This window comes from Acinonyx jubatus, chromosome F2 (genome assembly GCF_027475565.1).
Source record: "Acinonyx jubatus isolate Ajub_Pintada_27869175 chromosome F2, VMU_Ajub_asm_v1.0, whole genome shotgun sequence".
Lineage (NCBI taxonomy): Eukaryota > Metazoa > Chordata > Mammalia > Carnivora > Felidae > Acinonyx > Acinonyx jubatus.
The window spans coordinates 48,966,414-48,991,426 of NC_069394.1; the positions used below are offsets into that span (position 1 = coordinate 48,966,414).

At 37.8% G+C, this 25,013-nt stretch overlaps 1 protein-coding gene across 1 annotated transcript in view; it reads right to left on the reverse strand.

Annotated features, from left to right (window-relative positions):
- The window catches only part of ATP6V0D2 (ATPase H+ transporting V0 subunit d2), a 49,664-nt gene extending 25,351 nt beyond the window's left edge, over window positions 1–24,313 (reverse strand). The window contains exons 1-2 of the mRNA XM_015074735.3: window positions 23,933–24,313; window positions 11,276–11,447 (exon numbers count right to left, since the gene is read on the reverse strand). Of these exons, the coding sequence (XP_014930221.1) occupies window positions 11,276–11,447; window positions 23,933–24,062 (302 nt within the window). The 5' untranslated portion in view covers window positions 24,063–24,313. The remainder of the gene's footprint in view (window positions 1–11,275; window positions 11,448–23,932) is intronic.
- Between the last annotated feature and the right edge of the window lie 700 nt (window positions 24,314–25,013).

Genomic DNA, 25,013 nt, shown 5'->3' on the forward strand with positions numbered 1-25,013 from the left:
ACATTGGGAAACATCTCTTTTACTCCAGATTCATTTAATCCAGTGCTAACTCCATATCCTCACATAGGGCAGTTCTGCTATTTAGTCTGACTCGCTAAAGAGAATGTTGAGATTTAGAATATCCCCATAAACATCTAAAATTTGACTTGAAATTTGACTTCTTTTGGGTAACATAATCTTACTTCCCCTAAAGTTTCCCTTTTTTAAATAGAAGAAGTGAAAATTAAAATAATTTTAAAAAGCAATTAATTTTGCTGTCACACTATTTTTTCCTTCTAGCAAAATAAAATAGTAAAAAATTGCTCAGAAGTCAGCACTGCCTATAATAGCGTATTTTAGAACAAGACTGCTGATCACTACACGTTTCCCAAACTCTTGGTAGCTCTGGAATCTTTAGAAGACTCTTTTCTCTGGTACTTCTCTATAATCTTGGTCTAACCCATCTGTGAGGATTTAAAAATTCTTCAAACTTATTTGTCCTTTTCTACATCAGTGCCCATGTTCCTATTATTCTCCATTCTCTAGCTATTTTGATTCTCTCTCTAAATGTTTGTATTTATATTTATCTTGGGGTGAAATTAATTTTCAATATATATTGGCAGTATCAATGGTGAACATAAAGAATAGTTAGCTCATTCATTCACAAATATTTGTTGCATATCTGAGGACATAAGAACTGGATTCCAGTGCTAATTCTGCCCCTGTTCAATTGTGTGCTTTTGGATAAGCCATTTTACATATTTATTTCAAATACAGCTATTTACAGATAATTCTTACCAATCTTTATTAGTTATAGGAGTTTGTTCAGTACATTTTTTGTGGCCTCCAAGAAGCCTGAACCATATTTGTACAGAATACAGACACAATGATGATTTTTTTCAATCAATGAATAAGTTTTTCTTTATGTTCATTCAAGCACATTAACTCTGTCAGTCACTGGGTAAACAAAGGTGAAGGACTTAATTGACTACCTGGTATCTTACCCTGAGCTGCCTTTCTTAAAACTTTTTTTTTCAACGTTTTTTATTTATTTTTGGGACAGAGAGAGACAGAGCATGAATGGGGGAGGGGCAGAGAGAGAGGGAGACACAGAATTGGAAACAGGCTCCAGGCTCTGAGCCATCAGGCCAGAGCCCGACGCGGGGCTCGAACCCACGGACCGCGAGATCGTGACCTGGCTGAAGTCGGATGCTCAACTGACTGCGCCACCCAGGCGCCCCCTGAGCTGCCTTTCTAGGGTCATAGCTGCCTATTCCTTGCTTTTTCAATACTTTTCCATTGAGGAGATTTATAATATTAGAGAGATTATTCTATGTCACCCCTTCTTTAGCCATGCATGTAAATACTATGGTAATTCACAGGAAAACACCAGTGGAGTGATTCTTCTTGTCAGTTAGAGAGGTTAAACAAGTTGTATCTATCATAGCCTGTACATTTGGTCAAGAACAGTTAACAGGTGGATCTCATCTTTCTTATATTCAACAAACCAGTCACAGAAGATGTTGGAGCATCTTATATCTTCTGATGAGAAAAGAAAAAAAAAAAAGATCTGAGAGACTAGGAAAGGAACAAAACTTTCATATGCTATTGGAGTATGAGAGTAATCTGCTAATATCTATCAAAATCTAGGACCTGCATATTTATTGAAAAAGTAATTTCACTTCTAGGAATTCATGCTAAAGAAATTCTGGCATGGGAAAGCAAAGATATATGTACAATGATGCCTGTTGAGACATTATTTGAGAAAGCAAAGAAATGAAACAACGTAGATGGATGAAAGGGGAATAGTTAAATAAATAATGGTAGATGTAACACAGTGAGATACAAAATATTTTTTAAATAAGATAGATCTTATGTGCTTATGCAGAAAATTCTCAGGGCACATGAGTGGCTCAGCTGGTCAAGCATCTGAGTCTTGGTTTCACCTCAGGCCATGATCCCAGGGTTGTGGGATCAAGCCCAGTGCTAGAGCTGAGCATGGAGCCTGCATAAGATTCTGTCTCTCTCTCTCTGCCCCTCTACTCCACTCATTCTCTCTCTAAAATAAACTAAAAAATGAAAAAAATTTTGAAAAAAAGAAAATTCTGACTTGGTTATGTAAAAGATAACTTATAGGTAATATATATAATTTCACTGTTCTAAAGCAAACAATAAAACCAACTATGTATATCTATATTTGTTTGCTTACATATAAACATGTATATATAAAAAACTTTTTCATATAGAAGAAATTATGCATCAAACTTATGAAGGTTGGCGTGCCTGGCTGGCTGGCTCAGTTGGTAGAGCATACAACTCTTGATTTTAGGGTTGAAAGTTTGAGCCTCACATTGGGTGTAGAGATCTAAAAGTAAAATCTAAAACAAATAATAAATTTTTTTTTTTAAAGTAAAAAAAAAAAATAAACCAAAACCTCTGGGCTTTGGGAAATATATTCAGAAATATAGTCTCTACTTAATCTTGGTTTCCTTATTTCTAAAACATGGATAATATTAGTGCCACCCATACAGTTGTCATGAGAATTAAATGAATTTAATACATGTAAAGTAATTATAAAAGTGCTGCCTTGTAGTGAGCACTAAATAAAATGTAATAAAAAATTCTTTAAAAAAAACATAGGCACAGGCTTCTTTTTCAATTAAAAAAATAAAATAAACACGAAAAAGTAAAATACAAGGACGGCAATGGATATCTGGATCAGTACCAGGGTGGATTTCAGTCTTTCCAGGTCATGAGACAGGCTCAAACCTCTGCTACTCAACAAATGTTGGGGAAAGAGCAAGACTTTGGAAAGCAGGTTACTGGGATCAGTCATGGCCCCTGGTGGTTGGTTGCTACCCTACCCAGAATGTCGACGAAGAGCGAAGGAAAAAACACGTCTCTTTTGGCCCTGATTTGTTTCCCACTCAAAGAGAAGTGTCGTTAGGGATGGCATCCTAAGCTCTTTTACATCCAATATCTTAACATCCTTAAACCTCAGACACTAATTTTGCTGACGTCACTTGCCATCGGCGGCCCAACATTAGTAGTGGTTTTATGTATTGTGTTTCTGCGGCTGCGCTTTGCCTCCTCCCAGCCACATCCGTGTACAAACACGCTCTCGTCCTTCAAGTCTTCAGCTTTGGCATCACCTTCATTATGCAGTCTTTTCTCGCTTTCACCGGTGAATATTACACCCTAATGCAAAAAATTAGCTGCATTTTTTGGGTACGTGTATATGTTTATATTGAATATGTATATATTTTTTCATTCATCCAGTTTCATGGGCGTGGGACCTATATAGTCATACAGGGCCACGCTTGGTTTAATTCTCTGCTGCTGCTCTCTTGAAATTACTAAACATTTTTTTAACAAGGGCCCTGTATTTTCATTTGCACTAGGCCTTGCAAAATACATAGCTGGTCCTATTTTCAAATTACACTCGCAGTTCTATATTGTATGTAATTATTACTATTCTAGATGAGGAAACCAAGTCTTTGAATGAGTAACTTCTTTTCAAGGTTCCATAACTGCTCTATTGTAGACTCAGGTTAGAGTCTACCGACTAGTTACAAGAATTTCTCACCTGCATCAGGGTCACCTGGAGGGCTTATTAAAAGTGCAGATTCACAGACCACATTCCAGGGCCTAATAAAACATAATTTTTATAAGTAGGGTCTTGGAATCTGCACCTTAAGCAACTCTTCCACTGGTTTAGAGAACAAGATTATATTCAATTCATCTCTAATTTTAGAACCTAGCATAGGCCTTCACTCACAGCAGTCACTTAGTACATGTTATGCTGACTAAGTGAGTGTCATTCAGTTATAGACAGATCCAGCATTGCTATTGCAGAATAGCACCAGGGTTTTTCAATTCTCAAAGTGCTTGAGAGTTTAAATGCTGGAAGCCTTATCAGCAGCTACAGTTGAGACATTTTTGCCACATACTTGCTTGCCATTGAACATCCACATGGAATCCCTGGATATAAAACCGTTAAGTTGTTGCAGTTCTTAAGATTTCAGAAGGACTTTTCTGGCCAGAGATTCAGAATCACAAATGCATAGTGGTGTCAAAAGGTCAATCTCATGATATTATTGGGAAGGTGATTACTGAAATCAAGATTTAACAAATTAAATACTTTGTGGACTTTGATGTAAGGAAGACACAAAACTCAGCACTTCTAAAATGTTTATGACCAGATGGAAAGCTATTTAGTCATTTAAAAATGCTAAGAAAATTTTTTGACATAGGAAAAAAAATGCTGATACTATACATAGAAAAATTAAGATTCAAAATTATATCTACAGAGTGATTCTAGTTCTTTTAAAATGTATAGAAAAAAGAATATGAAAATAATGCCAAATGATGATGAGATTAAGGGTGTTTTATTTATATAATTTTCTCTAATTTACAGTGGGCTTCCTGTTCTTTTTGATTAAAAGTAAAACCGAAATCCTTTATCTTACTTGCAAATTCTTTTTTCCTTAGCTTACAATTTCCAGGAATTTCTCTTTCTTATCATAAATCAAGATGCTAAATTCTGTTACGTCTAGCTCCCAAATGTGTTCAACCCCTGTTCCCTCCTCACTATCTCTATTTCCAGCATAAACTTTTAAAATATGTCTGTTTTCTCTGTTTCAAGTCCTAGCCCTTCAATGCACCTTTCACAATACCAACAGAATCATCTTCCTAAAGTATACATCAGATCAGTCCCCTCACTTTTCAGGGCAGTTTAAGAGCTGAAAAGTAAAAACAAACAAACAAAAAAGAGAAAATAACATCTTTGGAATGCTATCGAGAGTGACCTGATTTCATACCTTAGCTTCTGTATTTACTAGCTAGTTACAAGATCCTTTAAGGATGCCCCAGGAAATAGGCATAATAACAGGAGTGTTATTATAACACTATTATAACACTATTATAACAATAATGTTTGCCATTATTGAACAAACACTGCACACACAGTAAGAACAGATACTTTACCATTGGTTAGAGGAGAAACTAAAGCCACGTCACATTGCCTTAGGCAGAGAAGCCGTAAGTGTTCAACTGGTCTTCCACATGGCTTCTCAGCAGAATACGCCCCACCTTACAAGGTGGTGACCATTTGGTGAGGGGTACAGTCAGCAGCATGTAGGAAGCATGCCAATAGTGGAACCCTTTCTGAAAAGCCTTCCTTTATTGACTTTTACTCATAGAGACTTAGGGTCGAAGCCCTTAATCTGGCCAGGCTCTTTACTCTCTTTTCCCAGCCCTTATCTAGACTCCAGCCACATCTGAGATGACTAGTTATTTCCACATACAAAATCTTCTAATGCCTCACTAGTTATTTTTTCAACTTAATGCCCTTTTAAAATTTTGTTCAAATTCTATTTTCGCTGCAAAATCTTTTAAAATCAAAGTTAGTTATTCCATCCTTTAGCCTCCTCCAGTTGAATGCATAAGCCTCTATTACAGCTGTTGCTTAATTCTGTCTTATTTTTTCACCATTTGTGAACACATCAGCTTGCTCCATTAGAATGTGAAAATGTAAGTGACCCAGAATTATGTTACTGATTTTGTGACTAACGAGTGATGGTGCAACCAATTCATCTGGTTGGCTGAGGACTTTCCTGGTTTTAGCAGTAAAAGATCTGCATCCTGAGAAACCGCTCGGGGCAAACCAAGGTATACAGCCTCCTAATGTATAGTGCAGGGCAAAGCCTGTAAAAGATTTATAATACATCATCAGGATAGTTAAGAACTTTGAATTGCCTTTATAAAGAAATCCTTAAAGATTTCATCAGTGTGTGGTCCTTAACTTATAGTTCTTGGCTAATATGAGTCCAAGTACTTAAGACCATATTTCCTTGGTCATCCTATATTCAGAAAATTTATATCCCCTGAGGTGGAATATTTTGAATACAGAAAGATTATTTTTAAGAGATGGCTAATCTCAAAAGGGATGAGAAGTTGAAATGCTGCCAGAAAGCGTTGAGTAGGAGGGAAGAAAAATAAAACAATCCAGTCCTATATTAAATAGTCTCTTCATTAAAACCCTATGGATTCATTCTTTTGTTTCACAAAACTGTGTATAATTATAGTATACAAAACCCCCAGATCTTCCTGCTATTAAGTATTTAAAAATATCCATTCCAGATTTTCAAAGTAAGTTTCACATATACAGTAATTATATCACACAAATGTGCCGTGCTTGGATTGTATTTATTAAAACAACTTAAATTTAGACTGTCTCTATTAGGGTTGACTTAATATTTCCATAAGGATGGCCTGGACATTTCCTGATAGAATAGGAAGTAATTATCTTATGGAAGTTCATGGGTGCTAGTTAGACACCTGACTTCACAAAACATTCTAGAAGAGAAATAAGAAAAGTAGTTTTAGGACTCTCTCTCTCTCTCTCTTTTTTTAGTACTCTTTTTCGTATGTACACCTCTTGTTATGGTAACACATCTCTAGATTCTGCACAGAGCAGTTGGATGCTGCCTAGCCTGGCAACTCACATGATGCGGTGGGATGAATCATGGAATGAGATTGAGAAGACACAAGACAGATCAGAGGATAAGGCGATAGGGGAGTATTAGAGACTGTGGCTAATTAAAGAATGCAAGCCTCGACTAAATATATTTTTAAAAAGTACTTTAAACACTCACCTGGTCATACAAAAATGTATCTTCAGGCATGACACCTGGTTTTTATCCCTAACATATTGGCCAGCAAATAACCAATATTCAAGTGCTATATAAAATATAAAATCCTGAGTTGTCTAGAAGTATTTTATAGCTCTGTGTAAGGTGCTGCTAAATACGGAATTATATATTGATTCCACAAATATTCAGTGCCCATTACATACTAGGAAGTACAGATAGAGATACGAAAAGAACTAATTTAATGAATTTATAGCCAAGGGGTTCAATCCATTGAGCATCTGACTCTGGATTTCGGCTCTGGTCATTATCTTGTGATTTGTAGGTTCGAGCCCTGCTTCAGGCTCCGCGCGGACAGCCTGCTTGGGATTCTCTCTCTCCTTCTCTCTCTGCCCTTCCCCCCCCCCCCCTCTCTCCGTATCTCTCTCTCAAAATAAATAAATAAAAACTTTAAAAAAAAAGAACTTATAGCCGAGAGAGTAGATAAATTAAAACATGTCCATTACTAACACCACTAACAATACTGATAGTACCCAAACTACCTCTCCACTTTCAGTTTGCATTAATAGTCTATGCAGGGCTTTGTGACCACCTATATTCTTATATATAGTTTTTAAACATTGTTAATGACTAGAAATACTTGGAATTTTAAGTAATTTTGTATTAGAAACAGAGTACATTTTAACTAGATCAACATGTTTGTTGTGAAATAAACATGCTTGCTTAATTAACGTTAAGGCCTTGTCCAGGTTTAAGATTCTATAATTAGGAAGCACTAAATCATGGAGTCATCACATAAGAGGAAACATTGACCAAGTGACTCAGAGTCACTCTTAGGGCTAGAGCACTTTCTAATATATTTTGAGCAAGTTTCTGTCACGTGAGCTCTGTCTCTCAACCTGGCAGCTTTCTGACTCCATTAAAATTGGACTGTCCTCTGTCATTATCATGGGTCAGATTTTCTCGATTCATCTAAAATCTGAGCAAAATACGTTTGCAAAGCCTACTGCCAACATTTATTTTAAAGTATAACTCCGCCACTTGATCTGTGACCCAGGCAAGCTACTGCACTTAAATTTTAGTTTCCTCATCCTTAAAATGGTGATGATAAGAACTAAGATTTGTCAGGTTTAAAGGAGACAATGTTTATAAAGCATTTAGCAGAGCCCTGGCATATGTAACATTCCATAAATATTGTCTAGTATTTTGACTGCCATTTCTACTTCCACACAGATAGGGCCATCTTGTCTTTGTGCCGAGCAATCTTTGATGGTGTCTCCATAACTACCCTTGCCAGACATTTTTGCAGGAGGCATCACTGCTTGGAAAAAATCTTCTCTATCAGGCAGCCACTGAAGATTAGATATGAACCTGGACCTGATTCAGTCCAAGCCCATGCACTTTGTACTTCACCTCAACCCTTGCAAGGAGGTAAGAATCCTATGAACAAACTTGGCTTCTTCTTTTGTCTCTTTTACATTTTGATTTTCTGCTTCATATTTTTCTTATTTAAAAAATATTTTATTTTATTTTTTTCTTAAGTAGGCTCCACACCCAACGTGGGTCTCAAACTCAAGTCCCCGTGATGGAGAGTCACATGCTCTACCGGCTGAGCCAGCCAGGTGCTTCCTTTTTTTTTAAGGAAGAATCTTGCAGTTAAAAGAATACTCTCTTTCAATCTTGCAGATTGAAAATACTCTCCTCTGCCACTGAAGAGTGTGCATACTCTGTCTGGAACTTACTTTTCTAACCTCCCTTCCCCATTCTTTCCTCCCCTTTTGGCACAGCCTACTCCTGCCCAAACTGACCTGTGATTCAACATACATGCAGTGCCCCTCCCATCTACATGCTTCAACCCAAGATGCTCAGCCTTCTCCCTCATCCCCAAATTCTACCCCATTTCCAGGTTCAGCAGCAATGTCAGACCCTCTGGGAAGGCTTCCGAGAACCCTGCCCAAAGAAAGTGCTTGGGCTTTGCACTGAGTCAGATCCAAGTTCACACCTAATAGTCATCTCTGACTAGCTGTGTGTTTGTGGATCCTTAAAAAAATCAGCATTTGGGGTCTTGCCTATAAATAAAATCCTAACCTACAGCGGTGATAGGAAGTCTAATTGCACAAACAAGGTGTATTGGCACTAACCACAAGTCTCAGGTATATCAGAAATTACTTCTTGCCTCAAACCATGCTCATTTCTTCTACTTGCTTATTTATAGACATGGTATAGGAACAGCTGGACAGCTATTGGGTTAAAAACAATTTGAGCTGGATCCCTCGTCTCGTTCCCTACAATAAAGTAAATTCTACATGAACCAAGGTTATTTATTTATTTATTTATTTATTTATTTATTATGTTTATTTATTTTTGGAAGAGAAGGAGAGACAGAGTGCAAACAGGGGAGAAGCAGAGAGAGAAGGAGACACAGAATCTGAAGCAGGCTCCAGGCTCTGAGCTGTCAGCACAGAGCTGGATGTGGGGCTTGAACTCACACACTGCAAGATGATGACCTGAGCTGAAGTCAGATGCTTAACCGACTGAGCCACCCAGGCGCCCCTGAACCAAGGATTTAAATGTAAAAAAATGAAATATCTAAAAAGAAAAAAAAAGAAACATCAACAACAATGAATGAATGAAATGAAAGACAGGTAAATTTACCTATGAATCTGGAGTGGAGAAAGACTTTCTAAGTAGGATACAACAATCAGAAGTCAACAAATCAAAGGATTGATGATTATAGCTAATTAAAAATTTTCAGTGTTTCTACAGGGAAGAAAGCTATACAAGTTAAAATTACTTCACCCCGAGAAAATAATTTTGCAACATATATTATGAAGTGCTAACTTTCTTAATTTATAAAGAGCCCTTACATATCAACAAAAACTGCTGGATACGCCAATAAAAAAAAAATGGACAAAGGATTTGGTCAGGTAGAAAACCCATATGATTGATAAATACAAAATGATCTTCAATTTTGCTAATAAACACAAATTAAAACAAAAACAGAAAATATAATTTGTAACCTATTGGATGGGCAAAAACTGAAAAGATAATATTCGATGTTGGTAATGGTGTCAGTCCACAGGTCTTCTCATGCACTGTTTTGGGAGTGCAAATTGGTGCTACTTTTGTTGAGCACAACTTAGCAAAATTTACCAAAATTAAAAAAAAAGAACATTTCTTTGATTCACTACTTCCACTGCTAAAAATTTAGCTTAAAAATAAATTCCAGACTGACACAGTAATAAGCTAGTCACAAAACTTTTTACAATGGAAAAAAAATTATTCTCTGTTAATATATGTAAATTGGGTCATGATACATACCAAACGTGAATTTCTAGGCAGTTATTTAAAGAGAATGGTGTTGACAAGGGTATTTCTGAGAAATATTAGGTGGGAAACAAAGTGCAGAAGGAATGTGATTCGTTTGCATAAATTTGAAATGTGGAAGTGGGGTGGGTTGAGTGTGTACCAATAAACATACTCAGATGTAAATATTTTTCTAGAAAATACGTAAGAAATAGAGAAGTGTCTACTTTGGGGGAAAGGAACTGAGAAGGGAAGAAGGGGAGATGTGAAATAGAGGAACATTTTTATTTTATACATTTATAAACCAGTCTAGGGCCCAGTCTAGTATTCACAATTTTGTATATTACAATGAAATTGTATACACATGATAAACAGCTCATCTATTGTGGATGTTTGTTCCCAGCTTGTCAGTTAGAAAAACTGGAGAGGCCCAAAGTTTGGAGCACTGTCTATAATTTATTAACTGGTTAATAAGAGTACAATTTATTATTGTGTGAAATTCAGACTTTTTTTTAGAATGAAAGGCCTTCACAATGAAAGATTGGAGCTACTGGTGATGGAAAATGATAGAAATAAAATACATATAACTATGATGGGAGCTACTTTTGCTGTTGCAAGGGGAATCAGAAAAAGGGTAGATGTGGCCTTAACATCAATTTGTGATATTTCAGCTCCACCCTGACAAGTGATCCAAAAATGTCATATATATTTACCTTCAGTGCCAGCAGCCACAATCCTTCAACATCAGCACCACTTATCATTTTTTAAAATGAAAACTGAAAACACTGCCTTTTTTTTTTTTTTTTTTTTAAACTAAGCTTTACACCCAACGTGGGGCTTGAACTCATGACCCTCAGATCAGGAGTCACATGCTCTACTGGCCGAGCCAGACAGGTGCCCCTGAAAATACTGCTTCATGTGGGGGCCACCACCATTTACATCATCATGTTTATAAATAAATCTGTTTTCTAACAGTGAATATGTGGCTCTGTGAGCTTATCAGTTGCTAAAATTTGAATTTTTTCAAACTTACAAAGGAGAAAAGGTTTTAAGCCTCATGCCAGCCTAGTTCCCCACCTATAACTGTTGAGGGTCATTTGCACAATCACAATGGGGATTAATAGGGCTTCCTGGGGCGCCTGGGTGGCTCAGGTCATGATCTCGCGGTCCGTGAGTTTGAGCCCCACGTCAGGCTCTGTACTGACAGCTCAGAGCCTGGAGCCTGTTTCAGATTCTGTGCCTCCCTCTCTCTCTGACCCTCCCCCGTTCATGCTGTCTCTCCCATCTCAAAAATAAATAAACGTTAAAAAAAAAAAATAAGGCTTCCTGCTACCACTTACGTCATGTATGTAAAAAATGTGCTCAGAGGTTCCAGGGAATGATTCCGGAAATATTCAAATTCTCTGCACAGCTTTTTCCTCATCTCCGTGTCAATTTTGGAAACAGTAAGAGGATTTGTTTGATTAGCCAAGAAGTTGCCATAATCAGTGGTCTGGAGATGAATTTTCACATCTGAAATTAAATGAAACCTCAAATCAGATTAAAATTTGAATATGCATATCTAGCTTTTACAATGTTAATTGAGTTTATTGTGACTTTATGATAAATGTATATTAAATTATCTTATTAGACCTTAACATAAGGTATTTATATGATATAGCCTTGAGTGTTACTCTCTACAGCAATACAAAATTCAATGTTAATACAGATATTCTGATACAACAGAAGAATTTCAGTTATCTAAAAAATCTAGAATTATTTAACACAGCTGAAAAGAACATTAACAACCACCTACTTCTAAGTTTACCTTAGCCGGTTGTAGTCATTTGGAAATAGCTGCTCAGAAAACTGTAGAGAAGGATACTAAGACTCCATCTCAGCTTGATGGAAAAGAGAACTTTATTAGTGATGTTTACCATGGCTATGGAAGGTGGAATGGGCAGTCATCAATAATACCCTTTTATTATAGATGAAGAAATTTAGTCTCATTGGGGCTAAATGGTGGAGTCAGATAGTAGTAAGGCTTGAATTAGGAGATGGATCTACTTATCTTAAAATCCAACATCATTTCCAGAAGACCATACTAGGCGTCCTGTAAATGGCCATGTGTTTGAATGCCAGGTGATTGCTGAAGCCTTAAGTGGGAGAGGAGAGGTAAGAAATGAAGCCAGAGAAGTAAGCAGGGGATGTCCCAAGAAAGGCTTGAATGGCATCCTTCATCCTGAGGATAAGAGGCAGCCACGGTGGGCTATGAATTGATTGCTCTGGGAGCTGATGAGACGGTGGGTTTGCAATTAGGCACTCAAGTGATTCTTAACGTACCTGAGATTCAGAGGGCAGGCACTCTTCCTTAGTATCTGGAGTATATTATGCACTGGAAATATTCTTTACCTGACAGCAGAATTCATTTGCTCAATTACCTATTTAATTAACTTAATTTTAAAAAATTATACCCCCCCCCCTTTTTTTGCCATGTCTTATTTGGCTTTTATTCTAGCAGTTCAGATTTTTATACAATTTGACAGTTTGTATTCTCAGCACTGAGGAATATTTGCCAACAGAAGAAACACAAATGTTATTTCTTTCAAAACCATGATATTTTGCTCATGTGGCATATGTTTCTTCTAAGCAAAATAACTTCCAAACCTTTCAGCTGCCAGTGAGATCCTGAAATTCAACGTCTCAAGTGTTTCAGACCCCATAGGAATCTTGTAATATTGTGGTCAGTGGAGAGGCAAATGAAATAGAAGGAACCTTTTTTTCCCAGCATGAAAACAATCCAAGGGACACTTGCATTCAGATTCTAAGAAAATCTCAGGATCTGAACCGTTTGCTCTGAGATGATGATTGACTGCCAATAAGGTCAACAATGCATGTAGTTTTATAGTTTTCAAAATGGGTTCAACATAATTTTTTCTCTGCATTTCCCCAAGTGCTTATTTAAATAGGTTTGTGATAAAAAGGACTTTGTGGTCAAATAAATTTGGAATAAACAGGCTTCTTAGCTGCAGGAACTGAAAGCATTTAACACATTAATTTGAGTGCTTTTTGAAGAGTATGGCGCCGAACCTCCCAAGCCACTAGAAAACAATGGAACCACCCACAGAGCAGACTGGAAAATTACACTGCTTTTTTATCCAGAGAAGTAATGTGGCAAGTGACATTTCTCTTTTTATTCAAATGAGGCAATGGAATGTTTTCCAAACTGGGGTCACTACCAACTAAATCAGTTTAATAGGTCCCAAACAGCAAAGAATAAAAGGATTCGATTAGGCTGTTGTAACAAATATCAGAGTATATAACACCGAGTAGCATATACATATATGTGCGTACAGGTTGTAGTGTAAAAATGGGTCTTCTGTGGGTTGTAGTCACTGGGTTCAGGGAATTATCTGAGGTCACTTGGCTACTGAGACAGGATAATGATCTGGGACATTATGATTATCTTCTATTAGCTTGTGAGCAGATCATTTTTAGAGAAGGGTAATTTTTTTTTTCCTGTGCAGTTTCCCATTTGGGGCTCTCTATAAAAGTGAATGCCCAGACCTTTCACACTGCAGGTAGGTTTTATTTATTTATTTGTTTATTTATTCATTCATTCTAAAATTGTTTAATGTTTATTTCTATTTATATATTTATATCAGAGAGAGAGAGAGAGAGAGAGAGAGAGCAAGTGACAGAGGGGCAGAGAGAGAGGGAGACAGAATCCAGGTTCTGAGCTGTCAGCACAAAGCCCAACGCGGGGCTCCAACTCAAGCCGTGAGATCACAACCTGAGCCGAAGTCGGAGGCTTAACCAACTGAGCCACTCAGGCCCCCCGCCAGGTAGGTTTTATGCCAAGGAAGCACCTTCAAGAGGTACCTGGAAAAGGTGCTATCCTTGAGCAGTCCCCTGCCTTTTCCCTGCACCCTGCTGAAGCTGAACTTACAAAAGTTATCTGACCTTTTTGAATTGTTTCTTCATCTGCAAAATGGATATAGAATTCGTGCTTTTAGTTTGTTGTGGGGATTAGACAAGATGATGTAGGTGAAGAGCCAGCATATAGGAACTACTACTTAATATTATCTTTTTTCTTCTCACTTTTACCACCTATTTCAAAAATAATTTGATTCATTTCGCTAAAGACTTTGGTTTTTATTCTCTAAATCAGACTATTCTCAGCCAATATATTGGCATCAGCCATCACATCTTATAATTACTCAGATTTTAATTTGTATATACCAGTATCTATAAAACCAGAACTTCTCCCTCCATTTTTGTTAATATACTTCCATTCTCCCGGTGATAAAACTTCAAATCCTCTCTGGTACTTTCTTACTCCAATTCCCCTTTATTGTTCCTTAATGTCCTCTCTGGTTTCCACTCTGTGTGCCCCTGGTTTAGAATGGCCACATGACATCAAGATTACTGTGGTGAGCTCTTAAATTGATTCTCCCAAGTTCATTTCCTCCTCATGTACTCCCTGACTCAAATTTAATCTTTACTAATAATTATTTTGATTTTGTAATGCTCCTATATGAATCTTGGAGTCACTGAAAGTTGTAGGGAGATTAAGAATGACCTTCATAATATTTGTAGTGTTTTGCCACTGACAGAATGGTTTTAATGGACATCAACTCTCAGCCTTACCAAAATTTCCCATTTCATAGATTAAGAAACTGAGGCTCAGAGAAATAACATGTTCATGTTTTCTATGCTTGCAAGTATTTGACTGAAGATTCAGACATGTCTCTTGTCCTCATTAGTTTTTCTAAAGCTCCATAATCAGACCTCCAAGGTCCTTCAAAATTTTTCCCAGTCTAAATTCTAGCCTTTTCTCTAGGTATTCTAGTATTGCAGCCAAACTGGTTTACTCCTCACCTATATGCTTTTATTAAATACAGGAATCTGTATTTTATTAATTTTCCCTGCTGGAGCCCAGTGCCCAACCATCTCAAAACTGCTTCCCTGCATCTCATTGGCATTTTCCTAGCCTATAGCCATGAAGATCTGTTTCACTTTTGAGTATATCTGCTATTTATAGGTTTCAACTGTTTTTGTATCTTTAAATTTTAATTGTTTTTACTTATTTATGATATCCTTTCAGCTAGATAGTGTTTAGGGAATGAATAATATCTTATTGTATATCATTTCTCCACATCACCTAATGCAATTTTTATTGCATAGATGAACTTCAAATATTAGTAGATTTAAATTGTGATTAAAAACTTAGGACCATGGGAATTCAGGCTGGTGCAGCCACTCTGGAAAACAGTATGGAGGTTCCTCAAAAAACTAAAAATAGAACTACCCTACGACCCAGCAATTGCACTACTAGGTATTTATCCTAGGGATACAGGTATGCTGTTTCGAAAGGACACATGCACCCCCATGTTTATAGCAGCACTATCAACAATAGCCAAATATGGAAAGAGCCCAAATGTCCATCGATGGATGAATGGATAAAGAAGATATGGTATGTATATATACAATGGAGTATTATTTGGCAATCAAACAGAATGAAATCTTGCCATTTGCAACTATGTGGATAGAACTGGAGGGTATTATGCTAAATGAAATTAGTCAGTCAGAGAAAGAAAAATGTCATATTACTTCACTCATATGAGAACTTTAAGAGACAAAACAGATGAACATAAAGGAAGGGAAACAAAAATAATATAAAAACAGGGAGGGGCATAAAACATAAGAGACTCATAAATATGGAGACCAAACAGAGGGTTACTGGAGGCGGTGTGGGAGGGGGGATGGGCTCAATGGGTAAGGGGCATTAAGGAATCTACTCCTGAAATCATTGTTGCACTATATGCTAACTAATTTGGATGTAAGTTAAAAAAAAATTAAAAACTAAAAAACAAACAAACTCAAGACCAATATAGCACTTCATTATACAATTCCATGTTATCAAGGTTGAAACTCCACATTTTGATTCTTATTCACCAGAATGAATGTTTCCAAACAAACTGGTGCTCTCTGAAGAACAGAATCAGCTACATAGAACCATATACTAAATACCATTAATCATAACCATGAGATGGGAAGAATTATTTCAGGAATTCAAAAGTCTAGCAAAAGAGGGGAAACTGATTCTTGTTGTGTATACACTACAGTTCAGGGAGGTGCTTATGATTTCCCAGGAATTCTTATGATATGCAGTTTACAAAACATTTTCAGGAATTTCTGATGCTCCTGATGATTTAGGATTAGGCCAGGGAGATACCATCTAAGTATCAGATAAGAAAACACCATGCTAAAAGTTAAGCAGCTGGCTTAATATCCTAGAACCAGAAAGTGGAAGTGCTAGGACTTGAACCCAAACACGTAGATATTTCTAATGTGAATTTTCAGATTCTTACAATACAAAACACAGCCTTAGGCTGTCCCTTTTTTTAAAAAAAAATGGATATTTCTTTTTTAAATTTCAGCTTTATTGAAGTACAATTGACAAATAAAACTGTAAGATATTTATTTTAGAGAGAGTGTGTGTGTAAGCGGGAGAGAGCAAAGGGAGAGGGGGGGGGCGGGGATTATAAGAAATCTCCACACTCAGGGCTCAATCCCATGACCCTGGGATCATGACCTGAGCTGAAATCAAAAATCGGAAGCTCAACCGACTGAGCCACCCAGGCGTCCCGCAAACTTTAAGGTATTTAAAATGTACATTTGATGGGGCACCTGAGTGGCTCAGTCGGTTAAGTGTCCCACTCTTGGTTTCAGCTCAGATCATGATCTCATGGTTTCGTGAGTTTCAGCCCTGTGTGGGGCTCTGCACTGGCAGCATGGAATTCTCCCTCCCTCTCTCTCTGCCCCTCCCCCACTCACACTGTCTCTGTGTCAAAATGAATAAACTTTAAAAAACAATAAAGTGTACATCTGATGCACATATACATTGTGAAAGGATTCCCCCCCCCCCCCCACCTATTTAACTGACACCTCAGTGGCCTCACATATTGTTAGGCTCTGCCCTTAAGAAGCTTAGAATATAGGAGGAGATGGATTCATTATTCAATTACGAGTTAAGCCCTTAACTGTGGTAATTCAGGGAGCTAGGAGATAGTCAAGTGCGACAAATGTCCTCCCTCAGCATGACGCATCTATGCAAGTGTCACAGAATTAGGACTGTTACAAGGCATAATAGAGTACAAAGTTAAGGCTTGTCAATTGTACTCCAATAGGGGTACAGGAGGAAAAAATTTACAGAGGAAGTAACTCAGAGTGGAGACTTTAAAGAGGAATAACTGTTCTCCAGGCAAACAGGATAGAGAATGGAATCTGTGACTGAAGGAATAGCTTTACAAAAGGTAGAAGGATTTTGAGGAAATGCTTACAAGGTAGAGATCAGCAAGACTGCTCCAGTCTTTTGAGCCAAGGGTGAAGTTTATCCTGTATGGTGAAAACCATTGAACTATTTTTGAACAGGAAAGTGAAGGTATTGGATATGCACTTTTAATACAAGGTGAAAAAAGTGCTATAATTAGAGGCACAAATAATATTTAAGGGAGCATGAAGAAAGCCTTTTGAACTAAGTCATATATATATATATATATACATATATATATATATGTTTAAAAATAGATAGGTATAAATACAGGTAAAAAGTAAAAGGTCACCCATACTTGTCATCCACCACCCCACCCACTCATTCCCAGAAACTATTCTTAGTTTCTGTTATATCCTTTCAGTTTCTTTGTATCTAGACCATCATATAGAAAAAATATTTTTAAATTTGTCTGCCTTTTTACTAAAGAGTACTATGCCACACATAATTCTTCCCCTTGCTTTCCTCCCTTAATAGATCTTGGTGATCTTTTTGTATCAGTTCTCTTAAGAGAGTGTCCTCATGCTTTTTTTTTTAATAGCTGCAGAATATTCTGTGATGTGAATGTTACATAATTTGTTTAATTAGTTCCCTGCAGATGGACATTTGATTTGTTTCCATCTTTTGCTATTCTAAACAATGCGATATGAAATCTCAGGCCAAGTGTATATGCACTTGGAATTATGATAGGTACTGCCCAATGGCCCCCTTAAAGATCTTTTTTTTCAGTATTTTTATTCACCAGAGTGGAAGCCCTTTTAGGGAAGGGACTGTATCTTGTTTAATTTTACTTCCTTGACTCTAGCCAGAAATGTTTAATATGTTGTTGTTAAATTAATTTTTATTGGAAAGGAATGAAGGTCATGTCCTCTAAATGGTGAGATATAATCAACTTTCCTCATTCCCTTTCAAAAAATTACTTTTCAAAAAAGGAAAAAGTTTAATTCAGAGAGCCAGTGGACACTTTTCACCAAAAATTTTAGAAAATATGAATTACTAAATTCTAGAGATCTAAAATATTAATTTTACCAACTTGTCATTTTTGAAGAGGAAAGAATATTTGCAAAAGTCTTACTTGTAATTTAAAAAATTCTAATGAGAGACACCCGGGTGGCTCAGTTGGTTAGGTGTGCAACTTCAGCTCGGGTCATGATCTCACAGCTCGTGAGTTTGAGCTCCACATTGAGCTCTGCAGTGGGGGTGCGGAGCCTGCTTGGGATCTGTCTCTCCCTTTGTCTCTCTGCCCCTCCCCCACTTGCGCTCTCTCAAAATAAATAAAGTTAAAAAATTAAAAAAATAAAAAATTCTTGGGGGGGCGGCTGGGTGGCGCAGTCGGTTAAGCGTCCGACTTCAGCCAGGTCACGATCTCGCGGTCAGTGAGTTCGAGCCCCGCGTCGGGCTCTGGGCTGATGGCTCAGAGCCTGGAGCCTGTTTCCGATTCTGTGTCTCCCTCTCTCTCTGCCCCTCCCCCGTTCATGCTCTGTCTCTCTCTGTCCCAAAAATAAATAAACTTTGAAAAAAAAATTAAAAAAAAAATAAAATAAAAAATTCTGACGAAAATAGCAGTGTTGCCATGATAAGACATGGAGAAAACTTAAATTCATGTTACTAAGTGAAAGAAGCCAATCTGAAAAGGCTACTTACTGTATAATTCTAACTATATCACATTCTGGAAAAGGGAAAACTACAAGAGAGCAAAAAAGATTCGCAGTTGCCAGAAGTGGGATGGGGGAGAGGAATGAACAGGTGGAGCAGAGGATTCTTAGGGCAATGAAAATACTTTGTATACTATAATGATGGATACATGTCAATATATTTGTCCAAACCCATAGAATGTATAACAACAAGAGTGAACCCTGATGCAAACTATGGACTCTCCGTGATTATGATGTGTCGTTGTAGGTTCATCAATTATAACATCAATTATAACAGGCTACGGTAGGGAATGTGGACAACGGATGAAACATCAATTATAACAGGCTACGGTAGGGAATGTGGACAACGGATGAAGCTGTGAGTGGATGCGGGCAAGAGGCATATGGGAAATCTTTAAAATTTCCTCTCAATTTTGCTATTAACTTAAAAGCTGCTCTAAAAAAAGTCTTAATTTTTTAAAAAGTGTTAATTCTTTAAATTTTTTAAAGTGTTTATTTATTTATTTATTTTTTTAAATTTTTTTTTCAACGTTTATTTATTTTTGGAACAGAGAGAGACAGAGCATGAACGGGGGAGGGAGACACAGAATCGGAAACAGGCTCCAGGCTCTGGGCCATCAGCCCAGAGCCCGACGCGGGGCTCGAACTCCCGGACCGTGAGATCGTGACCTGGCTGAAGTCGGACGCCCAACCGACTGCGCCACCCAGGCGCCCCTAAAGTGTTTATTTATTTTTGAAAGAGAGACAGAGTGTGAGACAGGGAGGGGCAGAGAGAGAAGGAGACACTGAATCTGAAGCAGGCTCTAGTCCCTGAGCTGTCAGCACAGAGACTGACATGGGGCTTGAACTCACAGACCAGGAGATCATGACCTGAGCCAAAGTCAGAAGCTTAACTGATTGAGCCACCCAGATGCCCCCCCAAAATTTTAATTCTTTAAAAGAACATTTTATGCCACTTTGACTTTATTATTTTGCTGCAAAGTCACTTTTAAAGACTTTAAAGTTTCCACGTAGTACAGCCTTCCAGCACTACCAGTGGGATAGGCCATGTGAACTAGCTTCCCCCTTCTATCTCTGGGAACGGCAGAGTCACAGAGTGTCCTAGCAACTGATTCAGGTCACTGTTAGTCAGGGGCAAACCTTGGAACAGATGAGTATTTCTGGTCACACTAGCACAATTATATATGCAGTTAAGCACAATTATGAATTCTAGGACTTTTTAAAGTTTTTCTAGACAATGTTCATTTTCTCTTCTAAATTTACCTGAAACCTTATATTCTTTCTAAGTAAGTGTAAAACAATTTGTTGATGTCAGAACACTCTTGACGTCTAGAGGACTTGATAACACTAAAGGCAAATTTAATCTCTGCCAAATTAGCTCTTCTTTTACAGAAAGTGTCTGTGTCAGCACATAGTACCACAATGACAGTTTTATCCACTCTTCTTTCCCTGTATTGGTACAGTGCAGATTTTGTGCAAATGTAAACAGAAATCCTTAAGTCCTTAACATTGATCCTGATAAATGCCCTTGATTTTTTTTTCTTCAGCTCTTTTTTTTTTTTTAAGATTTTATTTTTAAGTGATCTCTACATCCATTGCAGGGCTCGAACTTACAACTCCAAGATCAAGAGTTACGTGCTCTACTGACTGAGCCCACCAGGCACCCTTCTCTTCAACTCTTCATCAACTCAGAAGATGGTTCGGTTTCTCTCAGTGTATTTGCAGATACAACAGCTGCATTGCTTTCCCCAAGTTATTTATTTCCCAACATCCTATGAAATAATCAGGTAGGGCAGACCTTATTATTATCCATATCAAAAAGGAGCTGACATCAACATAGGCATAATCATTTATCTTTAATTCGTGCTCAGGAGGCACAGACATTTTAGTGGAAAAAGAGTTGTGGATATGTCTATACTCCATCCCTGACAAGAGTGTCAGGTTAGACAGAGCCATTCTAAGCCTCAGCATCCTCAACTGTTAACTGCAGACATGAAATCCTTATTTAGATTTATTTCCTCAGCAGCCAGTATAACCCGTAGTTTAATGACCCACACTTGACACTCCTGGGGGTCTCCAAACAGATTGGCACACAGATTCAAACATAGTTATGAAATGAGTGGTTGAAAAAAATATATTAGGAGGAAAGAAAGAAACCTGAGGTAAAAGAACAACAAAGTGTTGATGGATGTGACAGGATCTCTTTTTTTTTTTTTAATTTTTTTTTTTTTTATTTTTGGGACAGAGAGAGACAGAGCATGAACGGGGGAGGAGCAGAGAGAGAGGGAGACACAGAATCGGAAACAGGCTCCAGTCTCCGAGCCATCAGCCCAGAGCCTGACGCGGGGCTCGAACTCACGGGCAGCGAGATCGTGACCCGGCTGAAGTCGGACGCTTAACCGACTGCGCCACCCAGGCGCCCCAAATGTGACAGGATCTCTTAACCAGGGTGTAAGGATGGCTTTGGGTGGCCCAGGACCCCTGATATTACATGGAAAATTCTGTGTGCATTTACCTGGGTGTGTTTTTCTAAGAGTCATTCTCTAGATCTTTGAAAGGATCCGAAACCCATTTTTTCCTCCCAAATTGAAGCTGATGGTGATTTCTTTCTGAATTCTTTAGTGAACTGGCTAAATCTGGTTTTGTATCATATTTTAGGTATTTTTTGTATTGTTTGTGTTAAAATTTGCATTTTTTAGCTTATTTAAAAGTTGGACTGGGGCATTTGGCTGGCTCAGTCAGAGGAGCGTGTGACTCTTGATCTTGGGGTCATGAGTTTGGGCCCCACTTTGGGTGTAGAGATTACTTAAAATAGGTAAATAAATAATCTTAAAAAAGTAAAAGCTTGACTGAAAACTAAAAAGAATTCATTGAAGTGGCTTCTGTTAGAAACACTCATTCTGCCTTGTGTTCATTCACTTTTTCTACTTCAACTTAAGCACATTTTCTTTTTTTATTCAAGTATAGTTGACATACATTATATTAATTTCAGGTGTACAACACAGTGATTCGACAATTATCGGGGTACCTGGGTGGCTCAGTTGGTTAAGCATCTGACTCTTGATTTCGGCTCAGGTCATGATCTCACAGTTTGTGGGTTCAAGACTCGTGTTGGACTCTGCACTGACAGTGTAGAGCCAGCTTGGGATTCTGTCTCTCCCTCTCTCTCTCTGCCCCTGCTCCTGGTCTCTTTCTCTCTCAAAAATAAATAAACTTTAAAAAACAAAACAAAACAACCCAATGATATACATTACAAAATGCTCACCGCGATAAGTGTATGGTGACTGTCAGTCACTACACAAAATTATCACAATATTTATGCAGAGTTTCTGTACATGATTAACATTCTTCAGTCACCAAACTCCTAATATGCTGAAGTGATTTATGGTTTGCGATTATATTGTAATTATACATAGCCTACAGAATTATTTATCATCTGAAAGATTTTTCTAGCTGTCTCCATTGCTAATGAAAGGAGTAGGTTAATCTCAACTTGGGCAGCTCCGCCTTAACTCTGGCTTTAACTGGTCAGAATTACAAACAAGTGACTCAGGACCCTCAGACTCAGCAAAGTCACCTTCAGGTTTTTTGTTTTGTTTTTGCTTTCAATACCCTTCCTAGCAGTTTTGATCCTTATTGCTTTCTTGCTTTTTCTAGAAAAATCTGGAAGTTTTAAAGCACCTTATTATTGACGTGTGTTGATTTTATAAGTACATTTCAAAATGAACTAGTGTAGTTGTTTTTATAATAAAAATAATGTTTTATAGATGAAAATCTTTGGAAAAGTTTTGAAAGTATTGTAGCTTAAAGATAATTTCCAGAGAAAAGGGGAAATGGGGAGGTATTAGTCAAAGGGTGCAAAGTTTTAGAAACACAAGATAAGTAAGTCCTAGAAATCTGTATAGCACAGAGCCTTGTAGTACACACACACACACACACACACACACACACACACACACACACACAAATAATAACAGGCAGGAAGAAAGTTTTGGAGGTAATGGTTGATTTATGGCATAGATTGTGGTGATTTCATGGATGTATACCTACCGCTAATCTCATCAGGTTGTATACATTAAATATGTACAGTTTCTTGCATGTCAATCACACCTCAATAAAGTGCTTAAAACAAGATCATTTTCATTTACCTAGTGCTTCAGTTTCTAACACATTTCTCATGTATTATCTCATTTATTTCTCCAAACAAAGCAGGCAAAGCAGGCTTTACCATCATATTTTACAAATGAGGACACTGAGGCTCAGGTTTTGAGCCTTAGGCCACCTACCTAGCCCCGGGAGGGGTCAAAGTCAGTACTTTTGAATCCAGGGTTAGCCTCACCACTTGCTCATCTCTTGACTTTTTTCTTAAGCTTCAGTTAAAGGTAAAAACCTGAAATAAACTCTCATACCAATTTATACTAATAAACTAGGTATAGAATAAAATTCTCTAAACCAAGTTTCTTAGCATTTTGTTGGGGGGTGGGGAGGGCATTTGTCCCTGGGCAGTTTGCTGAGTCCTTCTCTAAATATTATTGATAAATATGTAGGATGAAAATACGTAAGATTACGAGTGAACAAAAGATGTTAAAATACAGTTATCAAGATGTTTTAAAATGTGTAAAACATACTTACTAAGACATTAAATATCAAGATTAAAGAGTAAGTGTAATACCTAGTATAAGTGCAAAATTGTGAAAATATAAATATTTCAAAGTATCTGCAAGAATTGTATAGGGATATGAAAATATTGACTTTCTATTGGTGACAAAGCACTAACCACTGATTGTTGCCTACATTCATAATGAAAGGAAATGCTAAATTTCACTTACAGAAAATTGGAAATAAAGATGGAGTTGTTTTTTTTTTTTTTCCTCCTCCAAGTTCATGGACCCCTGAAGTCTGGACCCTGGGAATAAAAACCTATTCTGGACTCTCAGGCCATGGGAACACAGTCGGTTCTTTAAGCTCCCAATGGGAGGTGTCATTCCCTTTTCCCCTTTTTACATGGTGAGAAGAGCAGCTCTTACCTTCCAGGGTCTCGCACTGGACCAGGTTGATGTAGTCCTGCTGGGTCAACAGGCTGGCCTTGCACCCTCGCACCAGGCCTTCCAGGTAGCCATGGTCCACGTTAAAGTAGAACTCGGCACCCTCCAGCATGACCAAAGAGATCAGAGCCAAGTTGGGCTGAAACAGCTCCGGATCCTGGTCAGCTCCTGAAGATTTGCTCTAGTCTGGAAAAAAATGCTCAATTATGAGTTCTCAGGAAGAAATCTGTCAGCTGATAGTCAGGGTTTTCATGACTAGTTTCTTCTGGTTTCTGTGGCTTTCAATAGCCTGCTCAGCCCTGTTTTCACAGCAACAGTGAATCAGCTGGATAACTCGAGTAAACCCTGGAAGCAAACCATGGAGAGTAGGAGACAGGGAGGGTCAGGGCTCTGCTCTATCCCTCTCAAAGGGAGGGTCCCCCTCCCAGCTGTGCCGCTGGAAGGCCTGAAACACCTGAATGTTTGGTAAACATTCCTCCCTCCCTCGGAGCCTGTGAGCTTTCAATTGTAAATTACATTTGTCCTCAATTTCTTGAAGATTATTAATATGAAGAAAGAGAGGGGTTTTTTTCTTGTTTTTCTTCTTTCTTTCTTTCTTTCTTTCTTTCTTTCTTTCTTTCTTTCTTTCTTTCTTGAGAGAGAGAAAGAAAGAACACGAGTAAGGGGCAGAAAGAGGAGAGGGCTTTTTTTCTCTTTTAAAAATTAAGTTTTGTAAATAGATCAGGTGTGAGCAGGCAGTCTGAAGGATCCTGAGAAGCTAATTCAGCAATGCAGTTGTTTACTGTAAAACAAATGTTTAGTAATGTCTTCGCATAGCAAAGCCTGATAGCTGTTTTCCCCCACCCCACCTCCCCCCTTCCCCTAGCCCCTTGTCTGGGATCCGAGCCCAGAAAACAATCCTGGAGGCAAATACACAGAGCTGTGATTCTATAATAAGCCACTACCTTTATAAAATTGGACCGTTTATAAGGTGCTCTTTATTTTCTTTTTCCCATTTAAATCTCATGATTACTAGAACATATAAATTAGGCAGATAGTATTATTACCCAAATCACAGATAAGA